The sequence below is a fragment of the Fringilla coelebs genome (assembly GCF_963513975.1).
Source record: "Fringilla coelebs genome assembly, chromosome: 5".
Lineage (NCBI taxonomy): Eukaryota > Metazoa > Chordata > Aves > Passeriformes > Fringillidae > Fringilla > Fringilla coelebs.
This window is the reverse complement of record NC_140033.1, coordinates 68700022-68724368: the sequence shown is the minus strand read 5'-3', so window position 1 is coordinate 68724368 and position 24347 is coordinate 68700022. Positions and strand designations below refer to the sequence as shown.

Genomic DNA, 24347 nt, shown 5'->3' with positions numbered 1-24347 from the left:
TGGAGTTGGAGGCAGTGCATTTGTGACTTATGAAGAAATAGATTTAAATTAATTCAATTAAACTTGATAGAAACCAACAACCAATGATTCACTAGCAGAGTGGAAGGTCATGATAGCTTGATGAATTTGAAAATAAATATGTTGTCATTTTCCCTTCTGGATGATTTGGCAGAATTAAGTTTCAAATTGGTACTGACTGGAAAGCATTATTGACTGACAGATTTTATGTGTGAAGTGAGTAAGGAACAGTTTATAGCTTCAATTAAATCTCTTGTGAAAAAGTCTCTGCACGGTCCTTAATAAATTTCCTGTTTAACAAAGCAGCTCTTCTTAAAGACTTTCAGGCTGCTGTTTCTAGAAGTAGTGACCCACAGCCTAAATGTAGAGACTGTTACTGTTTGCACACTGACTTGGTGCTTGGGTGAATGGCAGAGGTGTCCTCTTCAGTAATATATTGGGTAAAACTCTGCCCAGATTCTTAAATGGGAAAACACCGGCTGCAAAAAGGGATGATAGCAAAGATTCTGGTACTTTAATCTGAAATGTCTCCAACTTCCCAAAGGGACATCAGAAAAAGTGAATTCTAGAGCTGTACTTGAAGACATAATCCACTGTAAAACATACTGAGAAATTGTAGTGTTATTCCAATCCATAAGCACTGAGTCACTTCTATATTGGTGTTCTGGAGTGAACCTGAGCTACACTGTTTAATACCTTTATAGCTTATGGAGAGTTCAAACAGCTTTTAAAATGGTTCATGTAACTCTCTATAAGATACAGTTTTTTATATAGTTGTACAAGTTTTGGGAAAAGTCAGCAGGATAAAAATATGGACCAGTCAAGAGAAAAGGGGACAAAAAGTCAAGATTTAATTTAGTTCCAAGCACACAGAAGATTTTATGTAGGGAACAACATACAGTCTTCCAGTAAAGGAGGAAGTGGAGATGTATTTCAGAGGATAATGCTTTTTAAAAAGAAAAGTCTAGGTTTTTAGGAAGAAACAAGTTTTAAATAAAGATATTTGAGCCAAAGTTCACTGTAGTTAAGTAGCATCAACTTTGCCATGTTGGTGGCAAATAAAATTAAGATTTCAGGTGGAAAAAAAAAAAAAAGATGGATGTCAGAATTCTTTCAGAAGACTGGTTTCTACTTGATTCAGTGCAAGGCTTCTTTTTGCCCTTTGCAGAGACTTTGATTCCTTGGATGAGCATGATGTAGAGAAGAACAACCAACTGGCCTTTGACATCGCTGAGAAAGAGTTTGGGATCTCTCCCATTATGACTGGAAAGGAAATGGCATCTGTTGGAGAGCCAGATAAGCTGTCCATGGTGATGTACCTCACACAGTTCTATGAGATGTTCAAAGACACCATCCCCTCTAGTGGTAAGCAGTTTGAGGCATTTCTGTGGGGTTTGAAGACTGCTCCAGGGTGAATGTGTGTGCTTCAGTTACCTTCAGGCTGGTCCTGCATGAGCACATTGAGTAGTTACTCACTGTAGCTTTACATTACAAAATGTTGACTTGTTACTGATGCTGATAAAGACCATGTTAGCAGCAGTAGGAGCAAAATAAGGAGTTAATATACAAGAACATCCTCAAAAGTTCTAAAGTTCACTTTTTATTGTCCTCATATACAATAATGTCCTCAAAAGTTCACTTCAGCACTACTTTCTTACTATTGTTTGTCTTAGCTAATGTGCCTTGCTAGTAGATGTTGAACAGGTAATTTCAAAACACCAGCTGAGTTTTACACCTATTTACCATCTGTGAGTGGTGAGACTAACTTCAGGCCACTGAGGAACAAAACATCTTTGATCAGAACTGAAAGATGTAATTACCTAACCCAAATCATTATGGCCAGCTTTTAACTATTGATAATGTTGTTACAGCTCTTTATTACTGATCATGTTAATTCACATGTATCTCTCTAGTGTGGGGGGGAAAGTTTGGTTTAGTAGCCTTTTAAAAATACAGTATGTATCATGTATTATTTCTAAAATTCTGGACTCTTTCTAAGAATACTGATGCTCATGTTCCTTAAATCGTGTTCTTTAAATATAAAAGTAAATAGAGTAAACACAGTATCTGTTATAAGTGGTTATAAACCCTGAAAGAACTGCTTTGGACAAAATGAAAAAGCAGAATAGCTGAGAAAGGTATTAATTCTAGACACTAGTAATTTTGTACAGAATTTAGAAATGGTGAGATTTTCTGAGAATTTAAGAAAAAGACTGCTACGTTCAAAATAATCAGTGAGTCCTTCAGTTGTGTATTCAATAACAGCACCACAGAAAAAACTTCATGGCATTCCCCTGTTCTGCCTGTTGTCACTAACAGATAGCCTGGAGCTGAATGCAGAGGAAAAGGCTGCCCTGATTGCCAGTACCAAATCTCCCATCTCCTTCCTCAGCAAACTGGGACAAAGCATCTCTCGGAAGCGCACTCCCAAGGTAACCAGGCACAGCCAGGGAGCACTTGGGCAGCAGGCTGCTGTCCAAGCATGGTGCTAAAAATGCAGGTGTTAGTGTTTGCTAGTTTGCAAGAGACCATGTTTTCACCAGCTCTTGGTGTAGGATGATACATGACATTTATGACTGCAAAATTACATCTGTAGTATGTATTGTATGCATGTACTCTCAGTGGTGTATTTCAGTCTTAAAAGCTCAGCCTTGTGGTAGTACTTGGGCATATATTTTCTCTTGAAATTTAGCTAGTTGCTCAGTTTTTGATGATTTGAAAGTGTTGAAGAATTGTCCAGTTGAAGGTTATAATCCCCGAAGGAGTATCTAGGAGAAAACTCTTTTCTTAAACAAATGGAGAATGAGCACAGGGAATTAAATAAGCTTTGTAACTAAACTGATTAAGAGTACTGATGACACTTATCTCTGCCCAGAGAGGTATGAGAGTTATTTTTGTTTTTTTTTTTTTTCCCTACTCCTACTGTTTTCAGGACAAAAAAGAAAAGGAACTGGATGGTGCAGGAAAGAGGAGAAAAACCAGCCAATCTGAGGATGTAAGTATTACAGTGAGAGGTGTCAGGGTGCAAAATAAATGGTAGGTACCTTTTCCCCCACTTCATTTCTTTCATTGTTTTAGTATCCAGGCAGGGATTATGTAGATAAAATTTAATTCTTCTTCAGAGGTTACACTTTCATGGTATCTTTAGTGCAAATATTTTACTAAAGTTTATGAAAGAATACTACATAACAAATGAAATGTTGCAGTTCCCTGATGTTCTGTTTTTATTGCAAATTACTATGGTTTGATGAGGACATCAACACTCAAAAATTGTCAGTGAAGTTGTGTGGTATTGTCAGAAGCTTGATGCATATTTAAACTTTAACCTTGGTTTGTGCAAAAAGCATACATTTCCAGTATGCCCATAAGGCAGTCTTTCAAATTGAGTGTTTGTAGCCAAATGGGTACAGGTGAATTAAAATTCAGTGCTTTGGGTTTGTTGTTTACTGATGAGCCTTTGGTTTATGTCAAGGGCTTCACAGGGGTGTTTCAGCTGAGGTGGTTTTGGTAGGTCTCAGATAAGATGGAAAAGATCAGTAAAGTTTAACAGAACATTTGATGACTTGCCAAAGGAAATTAAAATCTGAGCTTCAGTGAGGCTGAGAGATTTGTTATCTATAGTGTGAGAGGCTTTTCACAGCAAAGGGGTAGAAAGGAGAAGGGGATCCGGTTGTATCTTGTTAAATTTTGATGTCACTGATTGTTAGGAGGACCTCCCACGAAGCTACAGAGAGGAAAGGCCCACACTGGTGAGTGCCCTGACAGAGAGGAGAATTGATGCTGCCATTGGGAATCAGAACAAAGTCAAGTCCATGGCAACCCAGCTGTTGGCCAAGTTTGAAGAGAATGCACCAGTGCCGTCCTCAAACTTACGAAGACAGGTAGGAGATGGATAAGGAACCCCTTTGTTTTGGAATTGTAGAGGAAAACCATGGATGATAGCGTGCATTCCTCAAGGCTGGATGCTAGTGTTGCTTTTCTACTTCAAAGGTTCTCCTAAAGAAGAGTGAAGTTTACCCAAAGCTTAAATTTTACAAGTACAGGGTGGAGAAGACCAGCAATTGAGTTTCTTTTATAACTACTATTGCTCTTCAAAAGCTTTCCAGGAATGTTCTGCTTATGCTGTTTAGGAACAACCATTTGATTTCTGATTTGAACATTTTCATATCAGGTTACATCTGTTTGTTCTTGTGAACTGTGATCAAGCTCTGTACATGTGTGTATGTGCAGCAGATAAATGCCTGGAAGTTTCTTGGCAATCAGGGTGTTTGTGTCATTCCAAATGAGGCTCGTTTGTTCTCCAGGATGGTATCTGAGCTGCTGCAACTGCAGGCTAGCAGTCTTTGAAGTTAGATTGAGTCACTTCAAGCTGCTGCTGGCAGTGCAGTGTTAGCAGGATGAGGCTCAGTATGGTTTAAGTGCCAGAGTCCTTGCTCTGCTGCATGAGTCCATCCCCACAGCTGGTGCCAAGCTCTGTGCTGCCATGGCCACGTTGGGAGTGGGACCTGACCTGGCTGCTTGAAAGCCAGCTCAAGTTTGTCTCTGCCTCACTGCATATCAACATTTGTAGTGTAACATAATCAGAATAGCCATGTCTATCCACACAATAAAATGTTTCTTCAGCTGCTACACATTGGCTGCCATACTCAGCCAATGATTTGAAGAAACAATGAAATGAAAGGAAAGGTCCAAAAATATGTGAATTTCCCCATTTTTGGATGGTTTTTTCCTTTTTATATTTTACTTAATGAATTCCTCCCTCTCGTATTTTTTTTTTCTTAAATGTTTGTCTGTCTTATTCTGTATTCCATTCCTATGGCTTTCTTTGAGTTTCCTTCACTATTTTATCTTTCCTCCTTGGTCCCACCTTCCCTACAACCTGCATGCAGCCACCTGTCCTGCCTTACCAAGAGCGTGTGCACAGCCAGCCATCCAGCAGACGAGAGCAGGGCCGGCTTGCCCCCATACCCCAGTGGAAACAGGTAAAGAAACTCATTCTCTCTCTACAATGCACCTCCTCACCCAACACCACCCATCCCTGTTGTGTTTTTAAGCCAGTCTTTTTCCAGCAACTTGTCCAGGTCTGTTATTTTAAATAATTTCCAGTGAATAACATCAACGTCTCCCTTTGGGGGTGATGTATGGTTTAATGTTTCAAAAATATTTAATCAAATTTTCACTGCCTTCTTGTGCTAGTTTCAACTCACCAAGACTTTCATGGATGTTGCAGCAGAAATTTTTGCTATAGAATTTCTAGATTCTTCTGTTAGAAATAAAGGAAACATGTAAGCAATTATGGAAACTCATGAGGTAAAGATGTCTTATCATCTATGATATTAAAGCTCTTCCTTGATATAAATAATAAAATTGGTTATCAGTTTTGCTATTCCTATTGAAATCTTAGGTGTTCTGTAGTTGCAGGAGATTTTCCTGTGTTTCCCTTTCTTTAATGCAGCTTTCCTTGTCAGCTTCTCACACTTGTATCTTTGCAGACTCCTGTGTTACTGTGATTTCAGTACATTTTAGGTTTTTGTCCACAGAATAGGGACCAACAGCAGAAAAATCAGCTGGTATCAGATTTTATTCTCTCTCCACCATTTTGGGCCATTGTCATTGCTGCTGTTTTTCTTTCAGCCATGTGCTTTCCAAAACTAAAGCTTCTGTAATCTTTTCAGGCATTTTGTGGTGCTTACCTCACTGGGTTCATTTATGAAGCCTCATTATGAACCACCTCACTGGTTTCCCTGTGCAAATGGCCTCCTCATGTTTCTGAGAGTACTCAGAGGTATTTTGCTGACAGCCATAATTTGGAGAAACATCTACTTCTCTCTGGCTGTAGTTTAATCAGAGCATACTTTGGAGTCAAGAGGAAGAAGATGACACTGCTTTGGAAATTCACTGTTCTTGATGAATATGGATTCATGGTGATCTTTGTGTCTGAGGTATTCAGCACAATTAATGCTGCATGTCATGACTGGTGCCCTGATCTAGAAGATTTCTCTTAAAGGAAGAAGACCTAAGTCCAGGGAAATTATTGTCAGGATGCTTTGCTTTCCTGACTCAGTGTTTGTTCTTCTACCTTTTGTCTCATCAAAATCTTCTTTATAGGCTAATTAACATTTTGAGATAGATTCACATAATTCATGATTAAGGCAAATTTTATTTCTCAAGAATACTTATTAAGGCAGAAAAAAAAAAACCCTGAAGCAAAAAAGCTGTTTAATATTAAGTGAGTTGATGAGCACTGCTTATATTACCTCCTAGAAAAAGGAAAAATGGATTGGACTGGCTGTCTCTGTGTTTTATCACTTGGAAAATGCCACATTACTGCACCCTTGAGATTTCTATTTGAATTTGTTCCTGAAAGTTTATGAAGGCTTTATAATTAAGCCTTTATAGTGAAACACAAAAGTTCTTGTCATTCTTTTGTCATTGACAGAAAAAAAGGACAAAGTTTTATTTCCTGTTTTTATTGAGGATTTTTCTCCTCACCAGGGAGCAGTTTTTTCAGTTTTTTTTGTTCTTGTTTATACCTGCACTACACAACTCAGAAGAAATTTTACAAAAGGAAGAAAAAATCCTTCTGCTCTTCCTTGATCAGAGATAGCATCTCTGTATAGGAAGCAATGTAGGGCATCTCTTTGAAAAATCTTTCTGCAACAGTTTTATTTTCAGAGGATTTAATTTTTTTTTTCAACATTGGCAACAATTGCCCTGTGTGGATGATTTCCCTCTCAATATTACACATGGAGATGATCTTTCCTTGAGTGGTTCTACTGCATCAATGATGATTGATGATTGATTGCTGGGTCCAGATGTCTTGCAGGATTTGCAGTGCTTTTGTAATGAAGAAGTATAAAACTGGGTCTCAAGGATGCAAAATCTGCAGGATACAGAAGAATCAAACCCCACTGATAGGGTCCCTGATCCAAAGGTTCCTTGCTGTGTGCCTGGGGAAGGGAAGAATATGGGTTACCTTTATTCAAAAGCCATGGATGCACAGAGCCATTTATTCTTGACTGAGCAGAGATGAGATGAGAGCACTGAGCCAAGCAGCCAGCTTTGCCAAGCCTGGACAGAAAACCCCTCCTGCAGGAAGTTGTTGCTGGAGCAGTACCTCAGCTGGCTGCTGAGATTTCTGGTTCTGGTTGCTTTGGCAGGCAGATCCTGATAGCTGTGAGACTGCTCCTTTTGATGGTGCTGGACTGGCCTTCTGTGGTGACATTGGTCACTCTGCCTTTAATAGCTCATCCCTGGTGACAGACTGCCAACAGAGAAGTGCTGCTGAATACCAGGACTGTCACTGAATCACAGAATGACCAGGTTGGAGGAGACCTTCAAGATCATCGAGTCCAACTCAGCCCTAAGACCTAAACTAGACCCTGGCCCCCAGTGCCACATCCAGGCTTTCTTTAAAACACACCCAGGGATGGTGACTCCACCACCTCCCTGGGCAGGCCATTCCAGAGCTTTATCACTGCACATGCTGTAGAGGATTGCTACTGCTTCTGACAAGCTCTTTAGGGATGATATATGTTGGCTAGAAAGAGCTGTTCATGAAGCTTTTGGAAAGGTTTCTCTTTTGGCACAGGTGTTGAAGTTCATGAGCAGAAACTTCTGCTACTGACTGAACATATCACACAGCAATTACCTTCTGGGAGAGTGCTTTGAAGAGGAGCAAAGCAGCTTCTAAGGGGACAAAGGGGAGGTGCTGGATGTTACTGAAAGGAAGCACAGATTGCCTAATGTTCTTACTAGCTGGCAAAATGAAGTTGAGATCCTCTCTTTAGGAGAAGGGCAGTTATATGATTGACAGGTTTGATTCTTCCAGTCTTTTGGAAACTGCATGGAAGAGGACAGGATATTGCAAAAGCATAAGAGTGGTTGCAAGGAATAGAATTGCAAAGGAAGTGGTCTGGGTTGGACCCACAGTTCTGATGAGAAATTGGCATCTGCATTGGGGTATTGCCGGCTGGTGTCTGTCAGGTGGAGATCCTTAGCTATACTTGCTTACCAGTTTAAATCTAGAATCTTGCTTTACCCTTGAATTAAGATATTAGGTGAGCAGTTTGCTTGAGCTTGTAAGGCAGGATGCCTCTCTGTATTGTATAGTTGAGGTAGAGGTATCTTGCTAAGAGAGAATTCCTAGAAATCCTGGGAGAATCTATTCTGAAGCAGTTTTTACTTTCATCATGAGACCTTTAATGCTGTCTCTCTTGTAAAGGCAATACCTTCCAAAGAGCAAAGGTGTTAAAAACCTCACCAAACTGCTCCTCACAGCATTCTGTGTGGCCTGCATCCCTTATGAATTGGATTATAATGTTGAATTTATTGAGTTACACTTGGAGTTGTTGACCTGTATTGTCAAAATTGGTTTTGTGTTCTTATGAGCACCACAGCAGCTTCTAATGATGCACAAAGATATTGAGGAGTGAATGTGCACAGTGGAAATGTAATTTTTTTAATGTGATGGTGATATCACCTAAAAAGGCTGGATTGTGTTTCATGGTGTGGTGGTTATTCTCCTCAAATGAATGCCAGCTTGTATGAGAATGTGTTCCATCATGTGCTCTATGCTTTCTGAGCCATTTTGGCTGCTTTTGGGAAAGAGCATCTCATCCAGGATGATGAAGCCATTGAAAGCCATATGGTCTATCCAGAAGAGGATCTGACTGGGCATGGTGTGAGAGACAAGCCTTTTAAACTGAATTTCACCCTGGATTTCCAGACCTTCCTCTCGTAGCCTTCAGCAGTCTTCTATTGTTCCATAGTTCTCTTGTCAGCAACAGCTTTTGTGCGTCATACCTGAGCTTAAATCATGTTTGATGTGCACAAAGATGCTTGTAAGATGGAGATCCTTTGTCTTTTGGTAAACATCTTCTCTGCCTCTGGACATCTGCTGCTGATTTTTTTGAGACCATTCCCTAAAGTGTGACAAAGGGCAGTAATGCAAACTTTGCAGTCATTTTGCTGGAACTGTTTTTTGAAGATAATAAATGATAACTGACATGACTACAGGCAGCAAGAGCTGAAACCTCAACAGGAGAGAACTTTAAACACCAGTGACTGCAAATACTCTTTTTTACCTTTAATTTTTTATTTAAATATGTTGATTATGTTCTACTTTCCTATAGTCATCCTTTTCTTTGTGTGCTCAGAAATGCATTCTGCTGGAGGCCTGATGGAACACGTACTTCATGCATTCATCCAATATTATATTCTGAGATTTGGCCTGGAAAAATAGGCAACTTTGTGAAAATTTTGACATTTGAAATGCAAACTTGGCCATGGACAGATGAAAATCCATGAGCATCTCTGTGGTTGAGAACATTGCCATGCTTTCAGTTAGAAATTAGTGACTTCATAGCTAAGCCTTTTGAAACAACATATAAATGTTCCTCATCCACTGCAGTGCAAAGTCATATGCTTCAGTTTAAGCTGCTTTTAGCATCTGAGATAGAGGAGTGTATTATTTATCTAGCTGTTTTGTTGAAAAGGAAGAGAGCACCCAAACAGAGGTTAGTGCCAGCTCAGCTGCAAGGGCAGTAATAAACATCTATAATGTCTCTATACCACGTGCAGGTTTTTAGAGACTTATCCAGCAATGGCTTTGGGTACACAGCATTTTGTTTTTTCCCAGTGCAACCATTTTCAGATATGCTCTGGTAAGAACTCAACAGGAAAAGAAAAATCAGGCTGAAGGCTCATTAATAAACAAGGAATGGTGGAGGAAGTCTGTACATAACAAGAGTACAGCACTAGAAGGGCATGTTTTCTGGTGTGTTAAACTGAGGACATGTATGTGCACTGTGTAATATGCAGACTATTAAATACAGCTCCATTTTATCTACAAACCAGCTGGATTTCTGTTCTAATAGAATGTAGTATATTTTAGCTTGCCTGAGATGGTGTAATGTCTGTAAGTTAGACAGGAAGGAGCTGGAGCTGGGAGTAGAACACTGAGACTTGAATTGTATTAGTAATGAGCAGCAAGCAAGAGTAATTAGGTCAACAGGATGGATATTTTTAAGCACCTTAAGGCTCAGCAATAAGTAATTTTTCATGAAGCAAAGAGAGCAGTCCAATTGTGCTATGGGGAATTCCAAGTTTTGCCTTTAACTGATAGTAAGACCTTGACTCAAAAGCTGTTGGTTTAATTGCTGATTGATACAAATCTGTGTTCACTGACTGTCAAATGTGATTGTGTGGCTCTGGGTAAAAACTTGGGTCTCAGCTTCAGATACACTGTGGCTTTAGCTAATTTGAGAGAGGTGTGAACTTAGGATCATGGTCTCAGTTCATGCATTCTGGCCTGTCTCACCAAACCACTGGTAATGTTACCTCTTCTCTACCATTATTATGATTTTTTTTTCTTTTTCTGTTTTAAAAAAAGATGAGGCATAAGGAACGTTCTCGGACCTGCCCCAAAAAAGTGATCATGCTCTCTTCTTCCACTCCATCCTCCTCTCCATCGTATCCCAGGCAGCAGGTGATTCCCTGTGCATGCTCTGTCCCTTTCTCTTCATTGCTGCTTGTACAAGTGACCAGCTCAGTTACCAAACAGCTTATTTACAAATGCACTTCCAGTTTTCTTTCAGGTGATGATGGGAGTTTCTCAACCTCTTAGGTTAGGGAGATAGGGCAGCATTAACTCACTGGAAGCATGAAGAGTCTCCACTGGAGACTGAGATTTTGATGTAGGCAGATTTTTTTATCACAGTACCCTTTCTCAATTTTGAGATGCAGCAAAGTAGAAATTAAAAGTTTGGAGTAATGCAGGGAAAGAAAATTAAACTTTGTTCCATCTCCACTCTCTGTTTAAATAGGTGTGACTGAAAATTTATCCTTGTATCCATGAAACTTTTATAGGATTGCTTATCTGAAGTGGCTTTTGAGTGTTGTAGTGGCCTTCACGTGTCCACTGTGGTCCTTCTGTTTCTCCCACACCAGGCTCTTGTCTCAGTCTGGCTTTGAACCTGGAGCAGTGAGAGCTGTTCTGAGCACACTGTATAAATGTGCATTCAGATGTTTGTGCACATGTATTTGTTGCCCCAGTTATATATTACCTGAAATACTCCTAATATTTCTGTCTTCTTGTATATTGTCTTTGTGCTTGAGTTGTATCCTCTAAAATTATTTGTTTCATTTTCCTACTTTCAAATCCACTTCTTGATCAGTCCTGAGCTAGAGGTCCTGAAAAGGCAGGTGCAGTTCCATAAAGCTGTCATGACATCACATAAGGACTGTACAAATTAATTTCCCCAGAGGTGAAGCTGAGCTGTCTTTGCTGAGCTCTTGAGCCTATAAACTGTAAAGAAGCATTACCTTTTAGCAGAGTAGACAAGTTTTATTGTTTGACTTGCCTTATTGCTGATTTCTCAAATTTTAATTACATGTTGCAGTTTATCTGGTCTGATTATTGTCAGCCTCCAGGACACACATTCTTTGCTGCCTCTGTGGTGTCTGCATCTGCAAGATAGATCAGATCTGCCTACTGATCCCATTTGAAACTGTCCTAATAGAAAAGGGGGTCTCTGCCATGCTGTGAACAGCAGCCTTTTCAAGGATACAGGAGAGGACATCTAGGTAGAATGGGTGAGGAAAGCCCTTTTCATGAGCAAAACCTGCATTTACACTGCAGTGTAATATTGTGTAATGATGTGATAGCTAGCTGCCTGCCTCATGTCGAAATCCTCTGAAACTTTTGTTGGCTACATTTTCAGAAAGAAGAAAGTTTCCCTATCTTTAAGGTTGGAGAAAACCTATGGCAGTTAATGCTGAGTTTTACCTTCTATTATATAGTGTGGGATTCATTTTCCATGTAGAGGAATTTGTTTTTACTCACAGGATCTTGTAGCTCTATGTTTTCTTTCTGTCACCTCTCCAAGTGTTTGTTTGTCCTGTGTCTTTTTGGTTGCCTAGTTAAGTCATGAAAGCCAGCTTCTGCCAAGTGTATTTTGACCATTTTCTCTGTTGTGTTTTATGGAAGTCTTCCTTCTTTTAACTCAGGAATTTTTATTCTCTGTCCTATACAGCTGATGTTAGACTCAGAGTAAGCTGCTTTTGGAGGCCTTCTTTTCCCTTAAGAATGATTTTTATTTTCCCCCCCCTAAAATTGTCTCATAGCAAGTCAGATGGATCTGTATCCATGTTACACCGATGTCTTTTAGAACCTTTGATTCTGCTCTTCTACTGCATTTATTCTTCCACTTCTTTTAAACTCTCCCTCTCCTTCCTCTGAACTAACATCACAGTATGAGTTGTACTGAGTGTCTTACCATCTTTATTGCACTAATTTGATTACATTGTGGTACTATGTTGTTGTTTATAGACCTAATATGAATATATATTTTTTAAAAAATTCTCTACAGGAGCCAACTTGTTATTGCCAGGTTTAGGATATTCTTAATAAACTTCTGCTCTTATTGTGGCTTCTTTTCTGCCTGCATCATAAGAAAAATCAGATAAAGTGTGTTCTGATGAGGAAGTTGGTCTGTGATTGTTTTTAAGCTCATCATTTGTTGCCTGCAGAGATTCAGGGAACCTGGTGCTGGCTATCCCGGGGAGCTGAGGCCCAGACAGGAAAGGGTAAAAAAGCATGAACAAATGGCATGGGTGCTGATGACACAGAGCTGTGGTGGATGTGTGCAATACAGAGGTGAAATACAGGGGGTGGTGAAGCACACTTATCCTAATGCTGCTGTTAACACGCTGCAAGTGCTGAGAGTCAGTCAGGAGCAATCCTTCCTGTGTGACACCCACAAAAATGCATAACAAGCCTTCATCAGCAGTCTGCTATATGCTTTTATTTTGCCCTAGGTCGAGCACTTGAGCTCTTCTCATTCTTCTTTGTCTCTTACACCTCTTTAGGGAAGTATGCTGTGGCTGTAGCAGAACAAGAAGAGTTATGTGTTGTGCTAATTGATGCGAACATGGTTGCATTGTGTTCACCGCTTGCTTTCTGGATGGTTAAACAACTGGCATTCCATCTTGCCTCCTACAGGCCAAAGTAAAAGGAAAAATGATGAGGCATTATTTAGTATAGAGACTTTGAGGCCTTCTCAACAATGAAATATTCAGCAGTCTGTCTGAATGGCTCAGTATTATACAGAAGCATTGGAAGATAAAAGATAGGCACTCAAAAGGGCCGGTTGATTTGAATTCATATTGACAAATTAATTGACATTCCAGTACAGGCTTTGAATGAATTAAGTCATAAATGGGAGCCAGCAATAAAACTGTTGCAACTTCCAGAATGTCTTCTAACAAAAGCCTCTTGTGGGCTGAATGTTTTCTGACAGGCAGTAGAAAATGAATACACGTGTCTGCAATGACACAGAAGCCCACAGCTTCATAACAGGCCCCAGTTTTAGTGAAAATGATCTAGTAGGAAGGAGTAGGTGGAACAGAAAGCAGCTTGAAAGTAGAGAGTATTATTAATGCATCTGAATGGGAAAAGTGTTTCCTGTAAACTGGGTGTGAACCCAATTTTCCATTCTGCATTGGAGGACAATTAGTAATACAGAGCAGCACCCTGGCATTCCTGACTGGTTGAGCATCAGATTTCTTGATGCACAAGTTTGTAGTTCCTGTCCATTTACTTTTGTATTCCAGAAACAACTTAGCTGAAGGCTGGGTGGTACTGCAGTGATAGTCCTGACTTATACAGCAGGCCACCTGCCAGGTCTTTTTTCATGTCACCAAGTGCACCACACAACACTTAAGGAACATTGATATGAAAGACCAGAATAGCAGAGGTGTCAAATATTGTGCCTGGGGTGTATTGACATGGTGGTGCAATAAGAACAAGTAGGACAGTGAAGTTGCATAAGTAAAACTGGCAGCTTCTGTGAGTGTTTGATATTGCTGTTCTTTGCTTTATTTAGACAGACTCATTAAGCATGCTCTCTTTGGTATGTGGAGTATGTTCTTTGCATATAGCACCATCTTTACGAAATTAATTCATTCTTTATGAGAACTGAAGTACATTACCCTAAATTTGGTTTCTGTACACAAAATAGGAGAAACAAATAGGTAGAGGTTGAGATATTTAAAGGAAATCCTTGAGAATGCAGAACTATGGAGAAATAAACTGACAAATAAAGCCCTTTGTGCATGATAAAGCCACATTGTAAAGTTATTTTTTGATGGTAATGCCAGAGAGAAAGGCTGTGTGCTTGTTTGATTTTGGCTGCAGCAGTCCTAGGAAGAGTTGTGAATAACAATTCATGTAACCATTTTTCTCTTGTCCCTGGGGATCAAAATGTAGCACTTCATTAGAAAAGTACACACTGGGGGGGAAAACCCCCCAGTTTTCACATGAGAGCTTCTGTTACTGTTCTGCATGTGAGTGTGCCATACCTTTTGGCTGGCATTTTGGTGTCCCTTCCTTGTTGTGCTGGTTTGTTTACATCCTGCCTCCTTCCTCGTCTCGCAGAGATCACCTCGTTTATTTTCTCATGACCAAGTGCCCATGAGTGTTGAGCAAAGGGCATGTCAGCTGGCTGCCCTCCTGGAGTCCAGACGTGCACTGAGGCATCAGGTGACTACAGCCCTGCCTATCTGGTGTCCTGGAGCACTGGGGATTCTGGGTACAGGTGAAATCTTTGGGCAGAGAGAGAAAAAAAAAATCACCAAATATGATGACCACTGCTCTACAGTCATGTGGTTAAAACAACCATCTAGACTATTTTTGTCTTTATTTGTAATGTGTTTGTTTGACTCTCCTTTTCTTAGCTGTCTCCTTGTTTGGTGAGTGACCCTTTTGGTTCTTCAAAACAGGATATAAACAATGAAGTAAAAAGCAGCCACTAAACTTCAGTATAAATGCTGAAAACCAGCTGGGCTCTGGGTCAAGTCATCTCACAGTGGTCGTTTCGCAGTTAGTCCCTCTCAAATTTTACTTGCTTCTGGAAGCAAGAATATTCACATCTTCCAAGCTTAATCCCTGGCTCTGTAATACTACTCATGTGTCCATCCTTCCTGTGCAGTTGTTTCCAATGGTAGAGCTGGCAGTTTGTGCAGATTGTCTTTGATTGCAGTGTACATTTTGTTTTGTTTCGTTTTTGTGCCTAATTTTCTCCCCAGTCTGTTGTCTTTGGGCTATGGGAGCATGCCAGCTTGAACTGTGGTTTCTTTGGTTGCTCTCTGTTTTCAGTTATCTTCAGCAGTGCTTGGCAAACTGCAGAGTGCTTTTTTGGAAAGCACCATCTACAGAAGTGATTTTTTTCATAACTTAACTGTTTTGAGTTAACCATCCCAAATCAAGCTGTCTTCTTGAGCTGGAGCATAAACAGTCCCAGAACTTTTGATGGTGGGCATACCTTTTGCAAGGTCTATTAAAAAGAATTTTCTGACATCTAGGTCACTTCATATTGCTGGGGTTTTTGGGATGCCATCTTTTTCTGATGGCTAATATCACAGGAGCTGTTCTCCAAGAAGGAACAGCAAACCTTTGACTAGATTTAAAATTTTAGCTATGAAGGCCTGAATAAGGAGACTACTTTAAACAAAATGGTACCTCTTTGTTAGCGGGTGCCATGACTTAATATCTCAAACAAGGTCCACAATGCTCGTGTGCATTTCCTTATTCAGTTAAAATGATGACACAGAAATGAAGATCTAGACCAAAATACTTTGCTCCTACTTTTTGTAGTACTCTCTGGCAATTTTTAAGCTCCTTCTGAGCATGGAGATGCAATGATAGAAATTATTTTTGAAATCTTCTAATTTCTATGTCGTGCAGAATTGAAAAGGAGGAGAGACTGAGAACACAAAGTAGAGGAAAGCAAAAAGTGGGTAGGGCAGAGAGGAAAAAGGAAACAGATGTTGGAACACTGCAAGCAATGATGGATTATGATGTGGGATTTAAGGGAAGAAAACAAGAAAAATACTGAGAGAGAGAAGGCTTAGCAAACTAAGGACATTTTCAGAGAAGAAACTTGATTAGATGTTGATGTACAGAAAGTTTTTATATGAACAATTATATTTCCATAAATTGAGGAAATTGTGAAAGCCAAGCTCTTTTGCATTTTGCTCAGTAAATTTAATCTTGAGGTTAGCCTATTTCAAGTGGCTAGAAGTAGCTATTTTCATGGGTCATGCAGTTACATGACATTTAGTTTTCCTTTTTATAACTAAAACCATAATTTATTTTTCAAAGAAAGCCAGTTATTTGTAATGTGCATATTTTTTCTTTCCAGACTATAATTTTTAGGAATGCACAGTTTCTTCCAGTGCTGTTTGTCTGATACTTCCAACTTTTTTTCTACTTATATGAAATATTTATTGGAGGATGGGCATAAACATCTGTAGAGATAATGACAAGGACATATTAGAAGACCAAATTTTGGGTCCTTCTATGAGGAACCAGTTTCAGAAGGATGCAGGTTCTCAGTCTATGATTTATTCTTTGCCATTTAATTATCAAGATCAGCAGATTATTTTATATTGATACATTCTTTATTCTGTTCAGTGTTTCTGATCTGTTTACAGTAAATTTTAGGTTGGAAATTTGCTCTTAATTACTGGAAATACATACAAGCTAACTTCTTTCTCTTCTGTCCCCCAGGAGAGCAGTTTTTTGGTTTATATAGTTAAAATGGAGAAGAGGTCTCACATGGCCTGAAAGATGATCTTAGTGCCTTGGGCCAGTAATAGAGAACAATGGGAGATACAGAAGGAGCAGAGGAAATTGATTTGGGGTCTTTGCCAGTGGCTTAGTTGGTTGAATTACAGGAGGTTGGACATCTGTGGAAGTAGGTAACTGCTTCCAAATGGTCCTAAATAATGTAAAACCTAATAAAGAGCAAATTTGGAGTAACTACTCTGCCTCACTAGGGAGAAAGTAAAGATGCCCTGAGTATTTTTCTCAAAGTTTTCCTGTAAGCGTCCTTAAAAAATTATTCTTGATGGTATCCAGAAACATCTGGGCTGGGGTTTTTTTTTATTATTTTCTCTTCTCTCTTGGAAGAGCACATGTATGATTGTGTTGATGTTTATTTTATGTTTTAGCCCGAGACGGAGCCGTCTCGCCGATTCTTTGTTGACCAGTGGGAGCTCTCCCTTAGCCTCCGCTCCTCCAACCGCCCTTCCTCACCCTCCTCCGACTCCCTGCGCCAGGTAGCCCTCACCTGAGCACTCCAGGTGCACTCAGCTGCCTTTGCTTGCCAAGGACACTCACAGGACACAGCCAGGCTGGCACTGCTTCGCCTGCAGAGCCTCTGTGCTCATCTGTGCACAAAGGAGAAGCTGCCCAAAACAGCCCGGCACAGCTCGGGTGTTGCCAGCCATAAAGCGGTTTGAAACTAAATGTTTTTAACATTTGGTGTCTGTGAGAAGTTTGTGGTGCATCTCTCACTCAAACCAGGGGTTTTGAGCACTGATAGTCCTTCTGGCTTTGCAGTGAAGCTTTCTGGTTTTGCTTGCTGCTTTTGTTGAAGTTTTGGGCTAAACAGCAGAATGTGTTTGTGCATATGTGGTTAATGGGCAGCGTGAAATAAAAAGTGCTTTGGCTTTTTGAAAGATCACTGAGAATTTGAACTAGTTACAGTTGTCCTATGTAAACAGCAGGAACTTGATTTGACCTAAGCTGGACGGGGTTCTTTGCCTCTTTTTGAAAATGTTGCAGAATGTTGTGTGTCTTGAAGACCATGGAAAGAAAGATAAAATGCTTCACTCAATACCCATAATTAGGGCAGATGTGATATGTAGGCAAAAAGCAAAACAAATCAGAAACTCACAACCCCAAATTAGAAATTCAGCAAGTAAATTTCTCACACCAAATATTCCAAGGTACTGTGAGTTAATATTAACATATTCATTTTTTTAGCATGGAACTTCTTACATGCTGGTAGAATTTTAAAGATCATGAAGGATCTGCAGTTGAAGGTTTCAAATCAAAGCTTGATCAGGGGAAACCTGGTTCAGCTAGAAGGAAGTTTTTCCCCTGGAAATGCTTGATCTCTCTTCTAAGAAAACTCAAAAAGCCTCGAAAGCTCTGATCATTCAGAGGAAACTGAAAACTCTTGGCCAAATTATTACGATTGCCAGTTAAAAATCAATGATGAAGAAAATTTTAGAAGTGAGCACCATTTTAAATGTAATGTTTGACAAGATATTGGTCATTGAAAAGCAACTCTACACATATGTATATGGAACTTGGAAGCACATGGAATCTGGGAGACTCCAAGACAAATAATTTGTTATTTCTTGCACATAGAAAGTGTTCTACCTCTTGGAATGGAATCAGTAGACAGGTATAAATTCTTTCTGGGTAGAAATAAACCCTCCCCTCATTACTGCAGTGACAGAGAGCTTAAGGAATTAGGACTGTAGTGACAGCAGCAATAATCTCTGGCTGAGCACTCCATTTTCATAATCTTTTTCCCCAAAGTACCCATTCTGTGCTGATTTTCAGTTTCTCTGATGATTCCTGCTGTTCTCATGTCTGAACTTGTGAAGGTTTTAAACATTCCTAAAAGGCTAATAACCACACAGATTAAATTAGTTATTAGTTGAGGGAAATAACTGCTGTGCTTCAAGCAAGTTTTGCTATAAGTAAAGGGGGTTTAAGATACAACTTTCCTTCTGTTATCCTTGGCATTTCACACTTGCTAGAAGCTGAGTGGCTCTCTGATCCTGTATTAGCTGAGAATCCAGCTAGAAACATTCATAATGCTGCTTGGTGTGGAAAAGGGAAGTTGCTTGGCGTGCTCTTTGCTGCTCCGAGTCAAATCCGTGGCGTTTGCAGTGGGATTGAGCTAACATGGACGTAACCATCTCATTTTCTTAACCATATAATTATTGCCAGTGGTTGTGTTTCCTGTGAAAAACACTTTCTCCACTCCTGCAGTGATTGAATTTGGCTTGCAGACACTCATTTGGTACTGTCTAAGGTAACAGCCAACTTGCTTAGACTGCTGAAAATACTGGAGGGTATTTAAATAACCAGAGTTTGGAGTCAGTCTGTGCCCATGATGGAGAAAAGCCAAGTCATAAAACCATGTTCAGGGTTGAACAAATATATGTTCCAGATGTATGAAGGTATGGCTTCAATGCATTGGATGAAGGCTCTTCCATCTTTTTCCATCTAAACCTCTGTATATTTTTAGCACTGGAAGAATTAATACTTTTGATTCACTGTGAGTTCTTTAGTTAAGGACTTCTCCCTGCTCTGTGAATGCTCTGTAAATTAATTCTTTCCAGGTGCAAAGTGTACAAATATACTGTTGTAAATCAGCATGTTGCATTAGACTTGGTAACATGCCTTCTAAAAGATCTTTGTTTCAATGTCAATTTTACCTGGAACCTAAAATCTAATCTATATTTAGCCTCATCTTTTAGAAGTGTTTCCAGGGACAAAATACCCCACTAGAACACTTAAAAAATGCAAAATACAAGCCTTCCTGTCTGTTCCTACAAGTGATCCTGGACTATACTGGTGATTTCTGATGACACTGGCTTTGCTGTTACTACTTGTCACTTTCTTTGTCCACTGTCTTGGCATGATTTGATCTCTCTGCACCTTTTCACCACCTAACCTCTCATCGTTCTAGTTATTTTTTTTTAATTTGATTCTTTTTTTCTTTTCTCACATCACTCATGTTTTATTCAACCCATCTGGTAGAAGTACATAAAGATGTACACAGGCGGAGTGAGCTCATTGGCTGAGCAGATAGCCAATCAGCTTCAAAGGAAAGAGCAACCCAAAACCCTTCTAGACAAGAAGGAACTGGTAAGACAATGTGCCAGAGGTGACGTGTGTTTGTGCTTAGATGTTGTGTAGATCTCAAGTTTTGTGAGTGTCTACCAGTTTTGTGAGCTTTGTTACAGCACTGATGGAATCTGTTGTAGCTTTGTGAGAGATTTTTGTTTCCCTTTCTCCATCCACCCTCACTCCTGTCGTCATTTCCTTTGCCAAATATTTTAATCTAATGCCAGTGTCCAAAGATTGGGAATAATGAATTGAGAAAACTGTTCATAACACTTCTGCACTGCTGTTTTCTGGAGGAGACCCTGGTTTTGATAATGCAGGTCTTAGAATTGCTGTTTGAGGGTGTTCTAATGGTTTTGCCTTTCTTCAAATGCCTCCTTAAATCACTGATTTCAGGGTCATCATAAATAATACTGGTGTCCATTCATCTACCCAGAACTTGTTTCACTCCTGATATATGTAGGCATGGCATCTTAGGAGCCTTTTTCCTGGACAACAAGGTTAGTTTTTGGTGTCCTTGTTAAAACCAACATGATTTGTGACCTAGAACTGCAGCAGCATCCAGGTGCTCCTGTATCCACATAAACGAAGAGAAAACACGACCTGGGTGTGTGATCTCAGCGAGGCTGGACACACACAAATTCAGCCATCCCTGTTTGTGTCCAGGGCTCACTCAAGAAGGAATTCCCCCAGAACCTGGGAGGCAGCGACGTGTGCTACTTCTGCCGCAAGCGGGTCTACGTGATGGAGAGGCTCAGTGCCGAGGGCAAGTTCTTCCACCGCAGCTGCTTCAAGTGCGAGTACTGCGCCACCACCCTGCGCCTGTCCTCCTACGCCTACGACATCGAGGACGGTAAGGGAACAGCCCACCAGGCTCCTCCTGGCCTGGCAGCTCTTCTGTCACTTAAAAACTCTTTGTGAGCTGGGGAAGAGGGTGAGTTCTGTTCCCCTGACACCACCTCTCAAGCTGGTGGAGCTCCGTGGATTTCCCATTGCCAGGTCATGGCGGCAGCAGGGCAGCCAAACTCATAGAGTTAATACAACGTTGCAATGATGCCTGGAGAGGCTGCCTGGAACAGAGGCTAGACAGAGTTTAAGGAATTAAGAAGGTATTTAATTAAAAAGCCTTCAAAGGTTACACTTTGGGCAGTACAAGAACCCAACCATGGCTCCACACAAGTTGGATGACCAGTCATGAGTTTTCACACTTTTATAAGTTTTGGTTCATTTCCATGTTATGTTAATTCAGGTTGTGAAGTCCCATCCTCCCAGCCTGCTTTCCTCAATTCCCTGTTGTTCACACCTTTGGGCCCAAAGCTGCAACGTTGTCCTTGGTTCCCAGGCTGGAAAAGGATTGTTTTGTCTGACTAAGCTGTGAAGGGAACCTGCTAACACTTTATATGAAGTTCAGATTTACACACTAAGGCAGTACAGAATCTGGAAAACATGAAATCTAAAGCTTAGTGCATCATTAACAGCTGCTAGAATGAAGGGTAAACAAATAATTACTGGAGGCTTTTAAAAGCTTCACAGGCTGAGTTTGAGGGCTAGACTTTTTACTGTCCTCATCTGACAGTGTTTAAATAAAACCTCTGAGTGTTTAATGCCACTTAAGAGAAAATAACAAGTTGGAGAGAAATGCAGTCAGCTTGTTCTTCTTGAAGGTACCACAACTGTCCAACTCTGTATGTTTATTTTAGATGTAATAAAATAGGAACTTATAATCAGGGGCTGTTGATAATTGGTCATTACAAGCTAAGTTCTGTTTATATAGAAAATATATATATAGAACATTAAAGTTGAGTAAGTCAGTGTTAGATGCTGTAGCAGTAGTTACTGAAGATTCAGTAATGACTTATTTTTTGTATCTGACAGACTAAGGAGAAAAGAATTTGATTACAAAACTTGCTGATGCCTCAATTAAAAGACTCTAACATGCTAAAAATGAAGGGAAGCTTCAGATATACCCTAAAAGTCTGAGAAACCAGACAATATGGCAGCAGGTGAAACTCAGTTCATCAACAATGTGTGCTTATCGAAAGTAATAATTTAAGATCATCCATCATTTGTAAAAAGTAATTTCCTTGTCAGGGTAGCTATGTACTACAATCTTTGTTTGAGCAGTGATTGACAAAAATGTCTCATTTTCTGAGGAAAATGTATGAGAAAGTTGTATTGATTTACATCAGCAGGTATGCATTTATTTTCTTACACAGCTGCCTATCTTTAATCCCTTCTCAGTAGGAAAATAAGTGCAAAATGGTGTAAAACTAGTGACAAGTAAGGTGCAAAGGATTCTATTGCAGACATAATGGTGTAGAAAACAGAATAACAAGAAAAAAGTGTAAGTACCTGTATTTTTCCCACTGATTGAGGTGAAGATGAAGTAAAAATTTTAAATTGATGGATGACACTCTAAAATATTCTACTGCAGATTGGAATTGATGCGTATCCATTCTGTGTAACTAAGAAGAATCTTTTAATGTATACTGGGTAGAAAAATGGCTGTGGAAGCACCATCTGGTTTAAGGGGCAAAATGAACTAAAATTGTGTATTCATAATGCATTATATAATGACTTTAAGTAATGGATTTTCTGGGTTGTGAAGAGTTGAGGAAACTTAGAATCATCAAACCAGACTCCCAGTAAGGAATAGAAACCCCTTTATTGCTTGTCTGGAAGGTCAGCAGACTTGGCATGCAAGTTTAAAGGAGCCAGTGGCGATTTTGAAATCAACATATAAAAGCAACATCTTTGTCAGAAATCAAAGTTGGGGAAAAGCATTTTTTGAGCACTCACAAGTAACTGAATATCTGACTGTCTGTTAAGCAGTTACAGACTGAGCTCCTCTGTCAGCTGTATGGGCTGAAACAGTTTTTACCACCAGATTTTTAGTTATTCCCTCTGCAGTCATGCTTGTGTGTGCAGTTATAGCCAGACAGTTCTCAGTGAAGCAAACACAAAGCTTGGAGTTTCAGCAGGCTTATAGCATTCATTCTGAAATAATCCATGCCTAACAGTTGTGTGTGTATATGAAGCAGATGTGGCTAAACAGAAATCTGTGGTATCTCTCTGTTGTGAAAATGTAGCTTGTATTTCATTTGGAGTTTTTTTTGAGAGTTAAAAAAACAAATCTATGCACACATTGTTGCTGTTCATCTAGCTGTTTGGGCTGACAAGCATTCTGCAGCCTTCTGCAGTCAGTGTCTGGTTTTAGGCTTCAGAGTCTGAGAATTTTTATGTAAGAACTTTTCAGTTGTTCGTTTCAGACAATCTCAAAAAGCAGGTTTTGGTATGAGTAAATATTAAGAAATACTTATCGAAGTAAAGATTTCTAGAAATATATTTGTAACTTTTCCATCTCTGTGCTGGTATTTTGCAAATACCAGCACAGAGAAACTAGAGGCAGAGGTCAGAATATGTGTTGGGAATGCACTGGCAGAGCTCTAGGAATGGGATGGCAGTGGAGAGTGCTATGGGCTGCATATGCCAAGCAGGATCCATTGACAAAGGTACAGTGGAAGATAATTATGAGGCATTAGCTTGCTGCTTTTATTTGTACCGGTAGTATTTGCATGATGGTATTGCTAATGCTGCTTTGTCTTCCTGGCAGTGCTCAGATACCAGTGAAAAACCTCTCTAGACTCCTGGGGTGTTAGTAAAACCAGCAGGATCACAACAGGTCTTATTTGTGAAAATGAGTCATTGTCCTTTTTACAAGTAGCCACTGTGCATTTTGAGAGATGGTTCTTTGGGAGTTAACACTGTCCTCTCCCACTTTCCTCTGCTGGTTGTATTCATTCTTGCTTTTTCCAAAAGTGCTTCTGCCAGCTTTTCATGTGATGATTTCTTTGTTCCTCACACACTGCCGCATTGTTAGCATGTGATGCCACACAAGCCTCGCAGCTTTGCTTTGGTGTTTGATAGGATTTTAAACTAAATGGCTGTCAGGCACCCAATGGAAAAGAGCCTAGTTACAAGGGGAGAGAGCAGGGCTGGAGCTAAAACTTCAGCAAGTGTTTGCCTCTGCATAGAGTGAAGAAATTAGAGCAACAGGAGTGGCAGCAGAAAATAAGTTGCAGTGCTATGGACATTTATATTGTGCTAAATTCCTGTGTTCCTGTTGCTGACCATCATTTGTGTTCTATCTGCAGGTAAATTCTACTGTAAACCTCACTACTGTTACAGAGTCTCTGGTTATGCTCAGAGGAAGAGGCCAGCAGTGGGTCCTCTGTCAGGAAAGGTAACTCATTATTTTCATCTAACATGCCGTGTTAATAGATTTTGATTCTTAACATTGACAAAGCATGTGTGATGGTTTGGGGTTTTTTCAGAAAGTAGAAAAATTCAGAGTGCATTTAGTTGCTTTATCTATCATGAAAGCTTACGGTTCAACTAAATCTTATTTCAAAGCATTTCCTCTACTTAGTACTACTCTTTTCATAGTACTTATTATCAAATGATGTGCTATCCTGTTCAAAACACAATTTTGATTTGTTCTTCTTGTCAGCTGAAATACTTTCTCAGTCTATGCTGAGACTAAATGAATAATGTTACCAGTTCTGGTTTTGCTTTGTTTCTCCATGGTTTTACTTAAGATGAAACAAACTGTTTG

At 39.8% G+C, this 24347-nt stretch overlaps 1 protein-coding gene across 26 annotated transcripts in view; it reads left to right on the top strand.

Annotated features, from left to right (window-relative positions):
• MICAL3 (microtubule associated monooxygenase, calponin and LIM domain containing 3) overlaps positions 1 to 24347 on the top strand; it is a 173574-nt gene that overhangs the window by 81800 nt on the left and 67427 nt on the right. For 13 of the 26 annotated variants that reach the window (XR_014616184.1, XR_014616185.1, XM_084206569.1 and 10 more), the window contains exons 13-24: positions 1187 to 1383; positions 2338 to 2450; positions 2951 to 3013; positions 3726 to 3899; positions 4908 to 5000; positions 10412 to 10507; positions 12550 to 12606; positions 14456 to 14560; positions 17032 to 17139; positions 19646 to 19753; positions 20399 to 20585; positions 23887 to 23975. Coding sequence is in view for 24 of the 26 variants with exons in the window: in XM_084206569.1 (XP_084062695.1) it covers positions 1187 to 1383; positions 2338 to 2450; positions 2951 to 3013; positions 3726 to 3899; positions 4908 to 5000; positions 10412 to 10507; positions 12550 to 12606; positions 14456 to 14560; positions 17032 to 17139; positions 19646 to 19753; positions 20399 to 20585; positions 23887 to 23975 (1390 nt within the window). In the remaining 2 variants the exon portion in view is untranslated. The remainder of the gene's footprint in view (positions 1 to 1186; positions 1384 to 2337; positions 2451 to 2950; positions 3014 to 3725; positions 3900 to 4907; positions 5001 to 10411; positions 10508 to 12549; positions 12607 to 14455; positions 14561 to 17031; positions 17140 to 19645; positions 19754 to 20398; positions 20586 to 23886; positions 23976 to 24347) is intronic. The other 13 variants (XM_084206572.1, XM_084206574.1, XM_084206573.1 and 10 more) reach the window with 9 other exon arrangements.